At 40.3% G+C, this 19,884-nt stretch overlaps 1 protein-coding gene across 5 annotated transcripts in view; it reads right to left on the bottom strand.

Moving 5' to 3' along the window:
* SNX13 (sorting nexin 13) overlaps window positions 1–19,884 on the bottom strand; it is a 166,640-nt gene that overhangs the window by 51,416 nt on the left and 95,340 nt on the right. For all 5 annotated transcript variants that reach the window (XM_075062390.1, XM_075062388.1, XM_075062389.1 and 2 more), the window contains exons 10-15: window positions 16,941–17,079; window positions 16,157–16,245; window positions 14,616–14,715; window positions 13,046–13,239; window positions 2,744–2,848; window positions 745–877 (exon numbers count right to left, since the gene is read on the bottom strand). In XM_075062390.1, coding sequence (XP_074918491.1) covers window positions 745–877; window positions 2,744–2,848; window positions 13,046–13,239; window positions 14,616–14,715; window positions 16,157–16,245; window positions 16,941–17,079 — 760 coding nt within the window. The remainder of the gene's footprint in view (window positions 1–744; window positions 878–2,743; window positions 2,849–13,045; window positions 13,240–14,615; window positions 14,716–16,156; window positions 16,246–16,940; window positions 17,080–19,884) is intronic.

Consider the following 19,884-nt stretch of genomic DNA (forward strand, 5'->3'; position numbering starts at 1 on the left):
CGGCGCCACTCCAGGGGGCGCCCTGCCGGCCCACCGAGTGTTGCTAGGGTAAAAGTCTCCGACGAACGTGCACGCGGCGCGCGCACACCTACTGGAATGGATATGAGCAAGCACTCGAAGAAGAACTATTTTGGCAGAAGTATAAATGATGACATCAAACAGGTCTCCAATTTATTCTTCTACAGACATTGCTACAGACCACCACTAGAGGGCAGAAAAGTACACAACAATAACATCTTTTGTCTTAAGCTGTTCCTCTACTTTGTTTATATGTATATACATTTTAGCATCTAGATTGTTTTTTTTAAAAGCCTCCATTATATTGGTAAGGATAAAACATGATGTAAGTTTAGCTATCCTCAAATCCTGTATCATTTTGTATAAATCATAAGAGAAAAATGGTGCTAAATCTGTATAATCTAGAACAGTGTTTCCCAGCTTGGGACGCCGCTTGCGCAGGGAAAGCCCCTGGTGGGCTGGGCCAGTTTGTTTACCTGCCCCGTATGCAGGTTCGGCCGATCGCAGCTTCCACTGGCTGCGGTTCGCTGCTCCAGACCAATGGGAGCTGCTGGAAGCGGCGCGGGCCGAGGGACATACTGGCCACTGCTTCCAGCAGCTCCCATTGGCTGGGAGCCGTGAACCATCTGACTGAAAAGTCAGACTGAACATTCTGATTGCTTGACTGTTCAATATTTAAGTGGAAACACAAAGCTAAAAAGGAAAAGTAATAGTTCATGACCTTACCTCCTTCCCCATCATCTGATCCTCTGAAACTAGGATCCTTCAGCATATCCAGTTCAGCTAACATGCGCACATACAGAGCATTTTGTTTGAATGAAGGGTAAAATCTTTCATCCCGCAGCATCAATTCATACACCTTATTGAATTAAAATACCAAGATTACCAAACCTAAATAGCTAACGTAAGTTTCTAAATACACATTTTTATTAAAATCTACACGACAAGCTGTTTATGTGAACACAACATCTCTCTCACACACACTCCCTTTCGGGGGGCTTTCTTTAAATCCTGTTGCTGTATTATACAAATGCTTTGGTTCACATGAAGCAGTTAAGAATGCACTTTTAAAACAAGGTGTGATATTACTGGTTCTAATAATATTTCCCTTTGGAAGCATAGAGAATATCTGCTCAACCAGATAAAATCTTGTTTACCAGTAAAAAGGTTAAAACATGTCACCTCCTTTGTTGTATATATATATTTTCCCTTTTTTCATATCTAATAGTTCCCTAATATTTTAACAGCGTTTCTGGAAGTTATTCAATCCAATAGCATCATACTTGGCAAAAAAACTTGCCTAAAAATTTCATAGCTCAGGCACAAAAATCTACTAACCCATCCTTACCTTAATGACATTATTAAAAGTAGTGGGACTTAAGCACATGTTTAAATGTGGTCCTCAGTAAGGATGCTTTCCTAAACTGGAGCTTCAACACACAGGTATCAATATCACCCTAATTATAACAATGCCAAAAATTACTATCATATGTACATCTTTTTCCCCCCACTTGCTTTTAAAACAATGAACCAGTTATGAGGTCTGTGTACTGGAACTGTAAAACAGCATAGGATGACTAATTTGAATCTTAGATACTTTGGCGTGACTAATTTTTTTTTTTTTAATGAAAATTGAAGAAAAGTTTGATTGTTGTCAATAAATCTGGTAGAAGGGTGGGGGCGTGGGACAGGAGGGAATAAAAAAAATCAATGATTTTTTTAAATTAAATTTAATTACAGGCTTATTTAATCAAATAAAGTTATTCAAAATTAAATTTGAATTTGATAGCCCATATTAAGGCCTAAATTTATTATAACCTACTACAATCATTTAAATTAAATACAAAAATAAATATTAAGCAGTATGTTTGCTGCCCAACTGTAAAGAAAGTCAAACCCCTGAAGAGGTGGAAGTCATTAGTTAAGCACCTGGAACCAGCCTTTAATGAAGGGCTAAACCAGCTTTTGACAGCATGAGCTTCTTCTGCAAGAGTAGAAAGAATATTTTCTTCATGTCAGACTATTCAACTACTTTAGTTCAATGACTAATCCATTCAAAGTTAAGAAACCAATTGAGATTTGAAAAAGCAGGAATGCTCGTTTTCTTATTCTATTCTATGAATAGAAGAGGATGAAAGCTAACTAGTTCTTAAAATCTTGAAGGACATGGTGACCAGAAACAATCAGTTCAATTCACTAGCTACAGATAATACTTCCTTTAATACATCAGTTTTTGATCAACTTTTATGTATCCAGCATATTTAAGGTAGTTTTATTTAATTCAACAAATTAAAATGCTGTTTTGACAAAAACATACAGGAAAAAAAAATTAATAAAAATGAATCATTCACCATTTTCTAACGGAAAAAAGCCAAAATTAAGAAGCTGAATATATGTAAGTCAAGCTACATAGTTACTTAAATGAGTATAGATATAATATATCTTCCTGGTTAGTAACAAGTACCACCAAATTTAGTGCAAGTCCATATGTATTAATGGTTACCACAAATAAGAATCAAGGTGTTTTTTTGTTGTTTTCATCCTAACTAAAAATACAAATACAAAACATGATTAACATCAACTATTTACATCAAGGTTGGTTTCCTGCTTGCTGATTTAAATCATTATTAAATTCAGCAATTTAAACAATTTTGATTTAAATCAATCCACCTTCCTGTAATGAGTCTCAATAATTCCTATTAAATAAAGAGTGAATATGTTATACCTTTCTCTGAATGTCATCGAAGATTTCAGGTGTTGGCTCCTCATGGTTCAATGTTTCTGCCAGTTTTGCTACCAAGGAGTCATCAATATTAACTCTTGGAGATGCCTGTCACAGAGATCTAAATCAATGTATGTAGTGTTTAACTTAAAAAAAACCAACTCCACACCATTTGAAAAAATTAAACCCCAGCCTTAATACAAAATAGGGCTATAAATAAGACACACACAAAGTAATGACTCTGCAACAGCTATTAAAATCAAACTTAAAAATGCCCTGTAGCATGTTACTCTTTGATGCATGCATACAGCTGCTATTCAGTTAATGAGAGTTATATGAATGAAGGGGATCACAAAGAGAGGAGTTTGAGAGGGAGGTTTGTGGGAGGAAGACATAATATATCACTATGGTTAAGAAGGGCTGCATCGCCAGTGCCAACGCTGCTCCTTTTTCTTCTACCTGCACCCTGTATCCAGATAGACAGGCTAACCAGATCCTGGTGTGGATTTGCAGAAACTGTGGCCTGCATTTTCCACTCTCAGGGTACGTCTACACTGCACGATTATTTCGAAGTAGTTTAAACCGATATTACGAAACCGATGTTATAAAATCGGTTTTGCGCGTCCACAATGCGATCACAAAATCGATTGCTTGTGTCCATGGTCCAAGGCTACCATCGATTTCAGGAGCGGTGCACTGTGGGTGCTGTTCCTCAGCATCACATAGTTCCACTGACGTGTGAGAGCACAGTGCCTGTGGCAGAAAACACTGCCCAGGGTGGGTGCTGGGTAACACCTCACCCCTCCTTGTGGAAGGCAGCAACACCCTTGGCGCTTTTTCTGCGAGTGCATGAGCAAACGCCCATAGCACAGCCAATCTTTCCTTTTTTTGTTCACGGGTGGTGGGGGGAAATAAACTGAGGAGCTGTTCCCTACCACGCCAGCACTGTGTTTGAACCTACAGACATTGGAGCTCAGCCAAGAATGCAAAAATTTTCAGAGCTGCTGTGGACTGTGGGATAGCTGGATCCTCGTACCCCCTCCCTCCCTCATGAGCGTCCATTTGAGTCTCTGGCTCCCGTTACGCTTGTCACACAGCGCTGTGTTCTGGGTTTTTAGTTTCAAACGCTTTGGCATTTCGTGTCTTAACGAGGTCTGGATACAACAGATTGTACTCCCATACAGCGATCGGACACTAGTATCTCCCGTACGCTCTATGGCTGGAGCTCTTTTTGCGATTTCAACTGCCATTGACCAGCCGTGCTGATCAGAAGCTCACGCTGGGCAAGCAGGAAATGTAATTCAAAGTGATCGCGGGGCTTTTTCCTTCCGAAATCGATTTAAGGAGCCGTTTAACTCGATATTAATGACGACGTCGTGTGAACGGATACAGCGTTAAATCGGTATATCGGCCATTAAACCGATTTAAAGTCGCAGTGTAGACCTGGCCTCAGAAAGCCAGGCTGGGAGGGACCATTCAGTGTGAAAGGTGCTGGTGGACTCTCTCAGGAAGCAGGAGAGCTACATTAGGAGGTGGCTCGGCTGACGAGCATTCATGCCCATGAGCAATTCCTTGAGGGTATTCATATGGAGACATCCAAGGCTGAGGAAGCTATTCAGCTACAGAGGACTGCTGTCACACCAGCGGGGGAGGAGGATATGGCTCTGTCACAGGGAGGACACTGGCAGCTGATTACCTCAGGCATCAGGCAGTACTCCATCCCTATTCCCAATCCACCCACCACATTGATGGAAAACCATCATGATGCCATGGCAGCAAGCAATGAGGAATCACCCCCAAAGACTGAGGAGAAGCCATGTGTCCCCAAGGCTGGGAGGATCGCAGCCACCATTCCCAGGCGGAAACGTAGGGTAATGGTGGTTGGTGACTCTCTTCTGAGGGGAACGGAGGCACCCATCTGTCGCCCTGACATAGCAGCCCAGGAGGCATGCTGCCTGCCAGGGGCCCATATCCGAGACATTACAGAGGAAGTGTCAAGGATCATCCAGCCCTTTGACTAGAACCCCATGCTACTCATCCATGTGGACACTAAAGACACTGCGAGATATGACCTCTGCAGATCAGAAGTGACTACAGGGCTCTGGGACTAAGGGTGAAAGAGTTGGGAGTGCAGGGGTGTTCTCTTCGATCTTTCCGGTCAAGGGTAGATGCATCCTGGAGTTGAATGGCTGGCAGCATGGATGGTGTTGCCAGGAGGGCTTCAGCTTCCTTAACCACAGGATGCAGTTCCAGGAAGAATGACTGCTAAGCAGAGATGGGGTCCACCTATCAAGGAAGGGGAAGAGCATATTCAGATACAGACTGGTTAACCTAGTGAGGAGGGCTTTAAACTAGGTTTGAAGGGGGCAGGTGACCAAAGCCCACAGGTAAGTCAAAAACATGGAGACTTGGGAGAAAGGTCATAATTTGGAGGGAGCACGGACTGTTATAGCAGGGATAAGGTGGGGCCAAGACAGAACTGCAGGGGAGGGGGGAGAAATCAAATCAGTATCTTAAAAATCTGTATACTAATGCAAGAAGTATGGAGAATAAGCAGGAAGAACTCTAAAGGCTAGTAAATAAACACAACTATGTTGGAGAATACACATGACAGGAATATTGGTATAGAAGGGTACAGCTTGCGCAGAAAGGACAGGCAGGGGAAAAAAGGGAGGAGTGTTGCCTTATATATCAAAAATGTACACAATCGGACTGAGGCTGAGACGGAAAGAGGAGACAAACTTGTTGAAATCTCTGGGTAAGAATAAAAGGGGTAAAAGCAAGGGTGAAGTCATGGCAGGGGTCTACTACAGATCACCTAATCAGGTAGAAGAGGTGACTGAGGCTTTATGTTTTTTGTTTTTTTTACACTAGCAAAAGCAGCCAAACCACAGGACTTGGTGTTGATGGGGGACTTCAAGTATCCAGACATCTGTTGGGAAAAAAAATCACACAGCAGGGGAAAGATTATCCAACAAGTTCTTGGAATGTATTTGAGACACACTTATTTCCGCAGGTAGAGAAAGCTACTAGGGGAGAGGCTGTTCTAGATTTGATTTTGACAAATAGGGAGCAACTGGTTGAGAATTTGAAAGGGGAAGGCAGCTTGGGTGAAACTAAAGCAATCACGAAATGGCAGAGTTCATTAATCAAAAGCAATGGTAGGAGCAAGAACAGCAAAATAAAGACAGTGGATTTCAAGAAGGCAGACATTAGCAAACTCAGGAAGTTGGTAGGTAAGATCCCATGGAAAGCAAGTCTACAAGGAAAAACAATTGAAGAAAGACATTATTAAGGGCACAAGAGCAAACTATCCCACAGTGTAGGAAAGATATGAAATATGGCAAGAGACCACCCTGGCGTAACTAGGAGATCTTCAATATCTAAAAAAAAAATGTCCTACAAAAAGTGGAAACAAGATCAAATTACAAAGGATGAATATAAACAAACAACAAGTATGTAGGACAAAATTAGAAAGGCCAAGGCACAAAACAAGATCAAACTAGCTGGAGACATAAAGGGTAACAAGAAAACACTCTACAAATACATTAGAAACAAGAGGAAGACCAAGGACAGGGTAGGCCCATTACTCAATAAGGAAGGAAAAACAAGAACAGAAAATGTGGAAATGACAGAAGTGCTTAATGACTTCTTTGTTTCAGTTTTCACTAAGAAGGTTGGTGGTGACTGGATATCTAACAAAGTGAATCCCAGTGAAAATGAGGTACGATCAGCGGCTAAGAGGGAAAAAAGTTACAAATTACCTAAACAAGTTAGATGTCTTCAAGTTGCCAGGCCCTGATTAAATGCATCCCAAATACTCAAGGAGCTGACTGATAAGATATCTGAGCTATTAGCAACTATCTTTGAAAAGTCATCGAAGACAGGAGAGATTCCAGAAGACTGGAAAAGGGCAAATATAGTGCCAATCTATAAAAAGGGAAATAAGGACAACCCGGGGAATTATAGACCAGTCAGCTTAACTTCTGTACCTGGAAAGATAATGGAGCAAATGATTAAGAAATCAATTTGCAAACACACAGAAGATAATAAGGTGATAAGTAACAGTCAGCACAACAAATTGTGTCAAACCAGCCTGATCGCTTTCTTTGACAGGGTAACAAGCCTTGTGGATGGGTGGAAGTGGTAGACGTGGTATATCTTGACTTCAGTACACCTTTTGATACGGTCTTCCTAACTGTCAGGGTGGTTAAGCACTGGAATAAAATTGTCTAGAGAGATTGTGGAATACCCCTCATTGGAGATTTTTTAAGAGCAGGTGGGACAAACACCTTTCAGGGATGGTCTACATAATACTAAGTCCTGCCATGAGTGCAGGGGACTGGACTAGAGACCTCTTGAAGTCTCTTCCAGTCTTTAGAGTTTATGATTCTACATACATACATTTGAATGTGTTCAAACTGTTTTTGCAAAAAGTAAAGTAATACCAAGGCATACTTTAAAAAAAAAATTAAAACAACATATTTGTTTTCATGTTTTTTGTGAATTTGCTGTTTGTGAAATATCCCAGTTGGAGGATACAGGAAACTGAAATCTTCTTAATTATTGTACAACATGGTCAACAAGAATACAAATATACCCCATAGAGAAAACATGTCTCACTTCTGAAGGAAAGAGTAACAATCTTCAAGTCAATTCAGTCAATGATTTCTACATGGAAGGGTTCTAATTTTGACAGAGGTATTTTTTGTGTATATCCAACCTGTACTAAAGCTACCAATTCATACCTGCCCCTAAGCTTCAAAAGACAACAATTTCTGGTCAACACCAACCTGGCATGTATTTAAAACAAGTGAAGACTCATTATGTAACTGAAGGAAAAAATATGCTGATAAAGACATGTTACTCAACAGATTTGGATAGAAATTCATGGAAGATATTTGTGTGAGACAGGGCGAGTGAATTCTATGAGCACTTAAGAGTTTACTCATAGAATCACAGGACTGGAAGAGACCTTTAGAGGTCATCTAGCATTCATGGCAGGACTAAGTATTATCTAGACCATTCCTGACAGGGGTTTGTCTAACCTGCTGTGATAAATGCAAGGGGGAGGGGGGCAGCTTTTATGGACACCCAGCCAGCTAGCTCTAAAGTCCTTCTTGGTGGCTGTTCCCTGCTTGCTTTATCTGTAAAAGGTTAACAAAATCCCCCCAGGTAAAGGAAATGGAGTGGGCACCTGACCAAAAGAGCCAATGAGAGGGCTAGAACTTCTTAAAATTGGGAAAAAACTTCCCTTTGTCTAGGTGTTGCGGTTCTCCGGAGAGCAGAGACACAGAGCAGCAATGTTGTAAACAGCTTTAAGCCAGGTATGATTATAGATTATCAATTCATACCTCAAACCTGCTTACCTGAAGCCTCAGATATGTAAGTAACTTAGGGAATGTCTAGAAAGACGCAAGTAGGGTTATTTCTTTTATTTTTTATTGGCTTATGGACTCCTCTGTGCTAAACTCAGATGCTTTTGTTTGCTTGTAACCTTTAAACTGAACCCCCAAGAAAGTTATTTTGGGTGCTTGATTTTTGGAATTGCTCTCTAAAAATCAAGCAAAAGTTTAAGTTCCAGATGTATTTTCTTTCTTATTGTTTTCAATAAAATTTAACATTTTTAAAAACAAGATTGGATTTTTGGTGTCCTAAGAGATTTGTGCATATGTTGTTTAACTAGCTTGTGGCAACAGCTAATTTCCTTTGTTTTCTTTCTAAGCTCTTCCCTGGAGCAGGAGTGAAAGGGCTTGAGGGTACTCCACAGGAAGGAATGCCCAAGTGTGTCTTCCTGGGTTCCAAAAGGAGCTTTGCATTTGGGTGGTGGCAGCGTTTATCAAGCCAAGGTCTGAGAGAAGCTGTAACCTTGGGAGTTTAATACAAGCCTGGAGTGGCAAGTATTAATTTTTAAAATCCTTGCGGGCCCCCACCTTCTGCACTCCAAGTGCCAGAGTGGAGAATCAGCCTTGACACCTGGTCTTAAAAATCTCCAATGATGGAGATTCCACAACCTCCCTAGGCAATTTATTCCATTGCTTAACCACCTGGACAGTTTGCTGCAATTTAAGCCCATTGCTTCTTGTCCTATACTCTCCAGTTAACAACAATTTTTCTCCCTCCTCGCTGTAAAAACCTTTTACATACTTGAAAACTGTTACCATGTCCCCTCTCTGTCTTCTTTTCTCCAGACTAAACAAACCCAGTTTTTTCAATCTTCTCTCATAGGTCATGTTTTCTAGACCTTTAATAATTTTTGTTGCTCTTCTCTGGACTTTCTCCAATTTGTCCACGTCTTTTCTGAAATGTGGTGCCCAGAACTGGATGCAATACTCCAGTTGAGGTCTAATCAGTGCAGAGTAAATCGGAAGAATTACTTCCCATGTCTTGCTTACAACACTCCTGCTAATGCATCCCAGAATGTTTGCTTTTCTTGCAACAGTGTTACACCGTTGACGCTCATTTAGCTTCTGGTCCACTATGATCCCCAGAACCCTTTCCTCAGTACTCCTTCCAAGGCAGTCATTTCCCATTTTGTATGTGTGCAACTGACAGTTCCTTTTTAAGTGGAGTGCTTTGTATTTATCCTTATTGAATTTTATCCAATTTGCTTCAGACCATTTCTCCAGATCATTTTGAATTATAATCCTTATTCTCGAAAGCAATTGCAAGCCCTCTCAGCTTGGTATCGTCCACAAACTTTATAGATGTACTCCCTATGCCTTTATCTAAATCATTGATGAAGATACTGAATAGAACCAGATCCAGAACTGATCCCTGCTGGACCCCCCTCATTATGCCCTTCCAGCATAACTGTGAACCACTGATAACTACTCTCTGGGAACAGTTTTCCAGCCAGTTTTGCACACACCTTATAGTAGCTTCATCTAGTTTGCATTTCCTTAGTTTGTTTACGAGAAGGTCATCTGAGACAGTATCAAAGCTTTACTAAAACCAAGATATACCCCATCTACCGCTTCCCCCCATCCAAAAGGCTTGTTACCTTGTCAAAGAAAGCTATCAGGTTGGTTTGACACGATTTGTTCTTGACAAATCCATGCTGATGGTTACTTATCACCTTATTATTTTCTAGATGTTTGCAAATTGATTTCTTAATTATTTGCTCCATTATCTCTCTGGGTACAGAAAGATAACTGTGCAGTAACTGGTTCTTCAAGATATGTCCTTCTCCCTCCCTCAATGGGTGCTCCATATTAGGTGCCCAGGTGCCTCAAGCCCTTGATCGGAGATTTTCTGTTAGCAATGTCCATTCAGCCCATGTATGCGCTATATACTACTTTGTGCCACACTTCAAGGGTATATAGGGCTGTGTGGGTGAACCACCCTCAGTTCCTTCTTTATCTGAACATCCAACAAGAACAATCCAAAGCAGAGGGGAAAGAGGGTGGGTAGTGCAGCACCCACAGGGTTAATCATCTTGAAGGACAAGTAGAGTAACCTTTTCTTCTTCAAGGAGAATACCTATGGGTGCTCCATTTCAGGTGACTCCCAAGCTGTATCCTCAGAGACGGAAGGAGGCTTGAAATCAAGTCAAAGACTAAAGACAGTACAACAGAACCAAGTGTTAATCAGATCTGATGGCCTGGACCAAGGTATAGTGTTTAGAAAAGGTATGCATCGAAGCCCATGTAGTAGGTTTGCATATCTCAGATACGGAAATGTTTTTGAGTAAAGCTGTGGAAGTTGCTTTTGATCTGTGATGCAGACAAAATGTAGGTGATTTTTTGGTCCTGTCCCGATAAAAGGCCAATGCAGCTACATCTAATGTATGAAGGTACATCTCTTGCTGAGATTTATGTGGTTTAGGAAAAAATACTAATAGATTAATAGACTAGTTAAACTGGAAATCAAACAGCACCTTAAGTATGAACTTTGGATAGGTCATAGGGAGACACTATCCTTGGGGTGGGGGGGGGGGGGGGGAAGGGCAGGTGATTAGCAGTGATCTTCCATGATACCAGCCAGGGGGGGGGGGGAGTGGGCAGTCTGCCATCAAAGCTCCGATTTCTCCAACCCTGCAGGCTGACGTGATAGCTTCTAGAAAGGATGTCTTCACAGATATGTGAAGCAAGGAGTAGATCGACACAGATACCTTATGGAGCCTCCATTTTAACCTAAGTATCAGGCTGAGATCAAATTAGTAGTATCTTTAACCTGAGGGTAAAGATTCCCCAGATCCTTAGTAAGTCTCAAGAACATAGTGTGATCAAAACTAGAAAACCTCTCTAGCAGGAAATGAAATGCTGATATTGTGGCAAGATGAACCTTAATAGAGCTGATAAACCCGGATGTTTTTAAATCCAGCAGATAATCCAAGATGGCTGAGAGCAGAGAAGATTCAGGGATATGCTGGTAATGGTGACAACTGTGGTTGAACCTTTTCCATTTCTGAAAGTAATTCAAGTTGACTCCCTCCTAATGTTTAGTAATACTTCTTCTACTCCTGTTGATCAGGTGGATTCTATTCCAGTGAACCATCTAGGAACCATGCTTGGAGATGGAGGACTCCTGCCTAATCTTGTTCCTCACTCTTCAAATTAGTGGTGTTGGAGGGAATGTAGAACAGGCCCTTTATTCAAAGAAGGAGAAATGCTTCTCCCAAAGAGAGGCAAATCCATACCTTCTTGAATAACGGGCACTTCCTGTTGCTGGATGTGGTGAATAGGTCACCTGTGGAAGTCCCCATCTCTAGATAGCCCAGAAGGATTTGAGAGTTCAACTCCCGTGTATAGTGCTGAGAGAAGCACCTGCTTAGCATATTGTCTGTGACATTGTGGATTCCAGCAAGGTAAATGGTTGATATCTGAATCTGATGGGCTATACACCAGTTCCATAATATTACAACTTCAGTGCACAGGGAGGAGATCTTTATCTTCCATTTGTTGATCTAGAACATGCAAGCCGTATTTTCCATCAAGATTCTGATGGATTTGCCCTTGACGAGGGGTAGGAACTAAAGGGAGGTGATGTTTGGCTGGGGAGTACATTGCCACTAGCCACATTTGAAGGGGATGCAGTCTGAGCTTCGCATGACAGACGACGCAAGTGCATGCTGCCATGTGACCCAATCGTCTGAGACAGACCCGGGCTATGTTGAGCGGATATGCCGTGACACTGGCAATTAGATGAGACATTGCACTGAATCTGGCCTCTGGCAGAAATGCTCTGGCTCAGGTAGAATCGCATACTGTCCTGATAGTCCTGGTCCAACGGATAGAGTTTAACGTTGATGTTTGTTGGTTTCTCAGAAGGCCCAGAGCCCAACAAATGGCTTGCAGCATTTCAATGCTGTGTTAGACTTGGGCCCTGGAGCAGCCCTTGATGAGCCAGCCGTCAAGGTACGGGTAAACCTGGATACCCCGACACTTGAGGTAGGCCACCACCACTGACATGCATTTCGTAAATACCGCAAATTGGTAGTGGGCAGTCCCAACTATGAAACGTAGGAACCATCTGAGAGAGTGGAATATTGATATGTGAAAGTAAGCTTCTTTTAAATTCAAGGCAGCAAACCAGTCTCCTGGATACTGGGAAGAAATGATGGAGGCCAGGGAGACCATGCAAAACTTTAACTTCTTGAGATACTTGTCCCTTAAATGCAGTGGGACTTCTTCGATGGCTCCCAACTGCAGAAGGCCTTGCACCTCCTGAACGAGGAGATGCTCGTGAGAAGGGTCCCTGAAGAGGGACCGGGAGGGTGGGTGGGAGGGATTGAAATAAACTGGAGAGTATATCCCCCGCTACTGTGCTAAGACCCACTAGTCCAATGTTACACGGGCCCAGGCAGGGAGGAAGGGGGACAGACGGCTGGAAAATGGGGAGCAGGATCCAGGACACAGGTTGTGTCACCCTCAAGCACACCCTCAAAATGCTTGCTTACCACCCAGCTGGTTGTGGGTGGAGCTCAAATGAGCAGAGGATGACGGCTTTTACGTTTTCAATTTGTTTTTCTTTGTCTAAGTCAACCAACCTTTGAGTACCTTATATGCATTGTGTTTTACAGGACAGGCAGTCATCAGTGCTGATGCCAGAATCCCTTTATAGACCTGCCAGCTTGAACTATTTATCCTAAGCTTGATGCAAGTGAAATCATTCAGTTATCAAATGCAACACATCTATTTTCTTGTAACAAGTTTTTCACCAAATCTATTTCACAAGAAGTTAACTTCTGGTGGTTCTAAATTCAACTCAGAGTTCTGACACTGCAGTGTACAGTTTAAAACATTCCACAAATACTTACGAATTCAAAAATTAGTAAATTATTTCAAAGAAAAATATTCCTACCTTCTCTGATAAGTACTGCTCATAAATTCCAACTGCAGCTGCTCTTAATAGGCCTTTGGTTTGATTAGTCTGATGTTTTCCATCTCTCTGCCGGCTTAGTAACACCTCCAGCTGTTGCTGTGCTGTAACCCTGTACCCTTCCACTGTCATCCAGAAGAAGAGATGTGCTTGGCCTCCAGTCTGCTGCATGTAATCTACAAAATCAATCATCATTATTGTAATTACACCTGTTAGGATAAAAAAACATCTTAAGAACTCACGCATCCTGATGTAAAAAATGACTAGATCAGAAACGCGAACTAAATTAGGAATAAGCTTCAGGATTTGATTATGGTTTTGGATAAGACTATAACATTGACACTCAAGAGTCACTGTCAGAAATGCCCCTCAACACTCCCAACAGGATACTCATAAGACTTCATCAAAAAGCAAAGTCTGGAGGAAAGTATAGAATTAGGGCTATGTTTTATATTAAAAAATGAGCATATCATAGCTTAATTGTAGCCACAGCCATATGCGATATAATAGGACTATGCGCAGCATGGTAGGAGTCAAGAGGAAATTCAGCCTGGGGTAAAATTGGGTTCCTTCACAGAAGTCTAAATGTTAACTTTTAGTTAATCCTTTCAATGTCAGGGCACAACAGAATACACTGACACTGTGAAACTTGTAAATAAACTTCACTCCTTTATCAATTTTGTGATTTACTGAAGATGCCAACAATCTAAAGACAGACATTCTTATTCTTGCATATGAATACATTTTAGAGATATTAAAACTAATATTTATACTTTTAAAAAGTATCTTTAAACAAAGGACATTTTTGGAGATTTCTACAAGTCCTGCAATCCTCCAAATTCTGACATAGTAGATACTACTTAGAGTATGAGGCAATGCAGAGGTGACTCGTGGGATGCATGTCGGGTCATGTCCCATCCCCCCAAAATTTAGCTGGTTGGGCCCCTTCTCTGTGTGGTAGCTCCATGGGGGAAGGCAGCAGCAAAACAGCTGGGAACTGCAGAGAGGGGCCATTACTTTAGCTCCACAGGGAGAGGCAGCAGAAGACACCTGGGAGTTGCAGGGAGGGGCCACTAAGGGTAAGAAGGGATGCAATTCAAACTGTTGAGGGAGCAGGAGAGAACGTTTAAATTGTGCCCCACCACTATCAGCAGGTACCAGTCATCTCAGAAGCCATATGGTCATAATTTAAGAAATTTGTTCAATTTAAGAGATATTACTAGCACCAGCAATATTCCTATTTCCAAGGGAAGGACTCTCCAAACAGAGAATCTTTCAAAAGAAACTTAAGTGACACCACTATAAACATTCACTGGATCAGTCTTGTGGTTAAATCCCTACATCTGAAAACTCATTCACGCTGACTTCAACATAAAGAATAATATCATTTCAATCCTGGATTCATCATGGCAAAGACTAAGTTTCAATTCCCTCTGAAAAAGATTGTGTATATACTTATGGCACAAGACAAAAATGTATATTAGTTTATATACATGTTCTTACCTCAGACAATACTTTTTTTTTTTTTTTTTCAAAGTTAGCAGTTTCTTACCCATAAAAAATTGTAGTGCAACATTGTCTACCAGAATGTTGGCCAGAGGGACTGTGCAAAGTTTTCCAAAGTTTGCTGCCAGTTTCACAGTATCTATTTCCTGTACAATATAGGATACAGCATTGATTATTTTATTGATTTTATATTTTTTAAATTAATGTAAACAGATTTACTTTAACTATAGCAAACTGGTTTGGTTTTAAAAATGCTAGTTTACAGGATCACTGCTATTGCCACAATTTTTTGTTTGTGCAAATACATAACAGTGTTTGTTTACAGCATAGATGATTCGTGCCCTCTGGGGAATTGGATTCTACCCCTGCCCCTGCCCCAGAATTCCTGTGGGCAAGTATTTTAAACCTAACTGTTCACAAGTGGTCACTAAGTGTGTAGACAAGAAAATGTTCATCACAACCTTTGGAAATATTTTCTAAAGAAATTATTAGAGCGATCTTAAAAATGATCTGACACCATCTCAAATTCTGCAGTCAATTCATCAGCACTCCATGATATGTAATATGACAAAGCTCTGTCTGCATTGATATCAGACGTCCATTAGTTATTTTATTGATTGTATTACAGTAGTGTCAGGGGCCCCAGGCATGGACCAGAGCCCTACTTGTTAGGTAGCGTGTTGGTCAATAAGCACAACCCACGTCATCTTTATGCCCCATCCAAGCTTAAAGCTCAACTAATGGAGTCTCAAGAAACAGAACAAAGTTAGATTTGCTACAGTAAGAATGCCAGAAGTTTTTCAAATGTCACAAAACGTAAAGGCTGGAGATTGGGCAGCAACAGAGGAAGCAAGTCGAACGAATTTCTGACACAGAAGAACTTCCAAGAAGTGCAAAATACAACTGGTACTTTTAAACAAGTGACTGTCTGAACAACAAATTGTACTTCAAAAGAGAACACTACCACCAATAAATAGGCAGAAACATTATGAACTCCTACAGTTGAAAAACTGGGACTTGATCTAAGGGCCTCCAGACTGAGCTGCTTGCTGCATGAACTTCCTAATCAGAGGTAGGAATTAAACTGATGATGCAGAGAAGCTAAATTCCAGGAGTCTGAATTCGTGTGTCAGAGAAAGTGTTTTCTCTTAATTCTTAACTTCATTAGTCAGCTATGCAGCTTACTTCAGTTCTTTTCTAATTGGAAGAATTTAAAACCAAGATCATTTAAAAATATATTCAAGATTTTGAAAGGTTTGAAAATAAATCTGAAATATGTAATAGTTAAATGTAGCATAATAGCTAAATATTTATAAATATAGCACTACATAACATTTTCTAACAGATGCTTTGGTAGGTGAATTTTCCATATAAAATTGAAAGTATGAAGGTGCAACTTTAGCTACACAATTACTCAGTAAACAGTTCACCATATATACTAAACATTATAGGGCTATAGTCATATTTTTCCCTTAATGAACTAGAGAGATAGTGTGACAATTTCTAGCAAGTCTTCAACAATTTCACATCATCATTTACAATTAAAACAAACATCAGAAAGAGTATTAATAGAAAAACAGTACTTACTTTTCCTGACTGCAACCTCTGTATTCTTGAATCACATACTTTAACAACATATAATAAGCTGTTTATTTGATTTTTTATAGTATTGATATCTGAAAACAAAACATCACAAGAACTAAGACTAAAGAGGACTGAAGTAGAAACAAACTAGTCATTAAACAATTGATTTGAAGTATATTATCAGTTTAAACACACTTTTAAAGGATACATATCATTTTTTCTTGTTTTGTTCTTAAGTAAAGAAACCTACCAGAATGGATATCACTGTCAATATTTACAGTGAAGTGGGGTTTTGGGGGGTGGGGGTTTCCCCCCTCAATTTAATTTCTACTGGAAGAACTGAACTGCAGTTAAGTAGTCTTTTTCCTTCCGTCCTCAATATAACTTTTAGTTGTTATTTAAAAAAGTTGAGTAATCCATCATCAATAGATGAAACACTACTGAAAGTCAGAACCAGTCAGGCAGGTTTCAACCAGCACATTTGACTTTTATTAAAATATTAATTTTGTTAGAACAAAACCTATCAAGACACATGATTACTGTTAGAAACTATGATAATGGCCACCACAGAAAGGGGAATACAGATGGAGGCAATCAGTCTTGGATCTTAAGCATCAAAGAAAACTCAGGTTTGAATCTTTCACATAACATTTTTAATAGCACTCATAATTAACACAATTTAGTAAGGTAAGAGTTCACATTTTAACACTCTTCCTGTAATTACCCAAAAAAAAAAAATCTGTTAGCTTTGCCTATTTTATTTCTTCATTAAACTAAAAATACTAACCATCTCCTGCTGTATCTAAGGATCGAAGATACTGCAGTTCTTCTCCAGCCTTATTTCTTACCGCTTCCAGCTCCCCTACATTGTCACTTAATTTAATAACATTCATGAAGGCCTCATAGTTACAATTGGAATCACGAATCTGAAATAGCCAGAAAATGTACAACCCAAATTATGCAAAAAAGAAAAATCTATGCATAGTGTATGCTTCTTCAAGGTAAACTGAAATCAGACAATTAAGGGAAAATTATAATTTTAATATATACTGTACAGTGCCATCATTTTAAAAGCATCATAGTTCATGGCAGCCATGAAATTCAAACTGCTTTCTTAGGATTGTGCCAACTATGGGAAAATAAATCCTTGTGGCAGTTTAAAAAAAATAGCTTTTAATTTAAAAAGTCTATAGGTTCAAATAGAAGTTTAGAGGTTTAAAGAAATTGTAAGAACTTTCTGTTCGGAAGAAACAAAGACCAGATTGTGGGGGCCCACACTAATTGTGTGCCTGCCATGTTTAAAGCAACAGATTCTGTCATTTTGCTATCACATACAATTCAGAACACAAATGTGGATCTGTGGTTCCTGGCATCAGGAATGATATAAGGACCATACAGCATTTAAGGGTTTTCCCACATTCTATCAAGGAAAAAGGTCAGAACTTTAAGGAGTGGGGATGTATACAATTGTTTATTAAGACAGGAACGGTTCCATGGACAACCAAGACATATTTCACCTCAGAAGACAAAAATTCTGAAAGTTTAAGACCTCACATTTAAAATCCCTTTCTTGGATATTACAGATCTAGAGGTCTCTCTCTACATGCTAAAACAAAAGGTCAGACGCTGAGAACTTGCAGTTCAGGGGAAGGGTGAGCTAAGGCACCTTTAAACCACCATGTTAAAAAAGTCTGGTGACGTTTTCTTTGAAAATCTCTCATGCCCCCTACACTTGCTTTGGAGCAGGGACTTGAAATTTGCAGGAACAGACATTGTTTTAGGGATGTGCTCTGGGTTGTGTCTGTGAAAATCTGCCTAAATTTGACCAACTTATAAGTCTTGAAAAATGAAAGTTTGAGCACATTCAGTAGACACAACTTGGATTTCAGCAGTTAATTTCCCAAAGGTTCTGTCTACTTTGCACATGCTCTAGCCTGAGGCTAAGCAGGGCTTTCCCTGCAATTGCAGCTCTGAGCTGCTGTGCCAGGTCAAGACAGTTGAACTGAGTCCAGGGAGACTCTTTCCCGTGCTGTCAATGACCCCTCTGCTGGCCCCAGACAGTATGCAGAAGGAAGCTGCCTGATTAGAAAATGGAGGGGACGAGAGCCAGACCTGCAGGAATAAGAGGGGAAAGGACTGGGACAAGGAGTCAGAAGGGGCAGGGCAGAAAATGAGACTGGGAGTCTGGCTGGGCAAGGAACCAAGATATGTGGGGAACTGAGATTGGCTGGACAAGGAGACTGGGATGGAGAGTTCGGTGGGATGATACAATGATGATACACCTGAGGAATGGAGACTGGGGTTGACAAGGTGATGAAAGTGGCACTCACTGGGACAAGAAATGAAGAGAAGAGAGGAGAGTGGTAGAGTCAGGACTGGGGACAGGTTTGGGGGAAGCAAAAAGAGTTAAACTTGGAGGGAATGGCCAGAAAAGTCTGTGACAATACTCCCCTCCTGCAAAGGAATCTAAGATTCCTGAGTTTCACTGCTCCTCTGCTGTGAGCAAACATCTCCAAAACCCATCCCCATCTAGTGCTGTTCCACATAGATGACAACTTACTACCACTACCAGTTACACCATGACCTCAAGTGGCTGACGATCTGAAAAATTAGTAGGTTCCAATGCTGCTGATTACTTCTGAGTGTCAACATGATATGATGGAATTTCTGTTTGACTTTGCTTTTTTAAATCCTACAGTTAAGATTTTGTCATGGTTATTTTTAGTAAATGTCAGGGACAGGCTGCAACCAAAAAACAAAAATTTCACAGAAGCTGCAACCTGTCTGTGACTTTTATTAAAAATAATGGAGGGAGGAGTGCGCTGCAGAAGAGGCAGAAGCCAAAGTAGTCATGGGTGTTCATTAAAGTCATGGAATCCATGACCTCCATGATTAAATCATATCCTTACCTATGACATTACATAATAAAACTATACTGAAAGGTTATTAAGTTGCAAAGTCAAGCACTCATACATTAGAAAATGCCAGAATGAAAGTTCACTGTAAAACCTTAATTTGGCCCTCTTGTGTGCTTGCATTATGATAGTCTTCAACTGCATGATCAATTTTTTTTGGAAGGTGTATAGTGAATGAAACAATGGTGCCCAATCTTATTACACAGGAGGGCGACATAAATCTAAGCACAACTGTAGGAAACCTAAGCAAAACTGCGTGGTCCAAACAGTTTCTACATATTTTAATGAGATTTGAAGTCACCTAACATCAATCCTGGGCAAGATAATGGAGTGGCTAGTACATTACTCGAACAACAATGAATTAAAGGGAGGATAATATAATTAATGTTAATCAACATTAACAAGATTTTAATTTATTTTAATAAGATTTAAAGTCACTTGTACTGATTTATATTTTAGGTTCAGCTTGTTTCGTATGTAGATTACTGTACATAGAAACACTGTCTATTTACACACTTGTGTAAACTAGAATGATGTAAACATGACAAAAAGCTAACGAATCAGCTATTCATATAATGTGTTGAAGCAGGCCATGGGCCTTATGAAATGCTCTGGTGGGCGATATACAGTCTGTGCATCATAAATTGAGCAACCTTAAAGTAGGGATGAAAGCAGACAATAGACAGTCTAATGCTTACAGCAGCTGAATACTGCCTTTGAGAAATGGATTCAATCCCTGCCTCTGACACAGAGTTCCTGTGTGATGCTGGGCAAGTTATTTAAAGAAATTTTGAACAGGTTGTTACTAACTGTAAA

Source organism: Chelonoidis abingdonii, chromosome 2 (assembly GCF_003597395.2).
Source record: "Chelonoidis abingdonii isolate Lonesome George chromosome 2, CheloAbing_2.0, whole genome shotgun sequence".
Lineage (NCBI taxonomy): Eukaryota > Metazoa > Chordata > Testudines > Testudinidae > Chelonoidis > Chelonoidis abingdonii.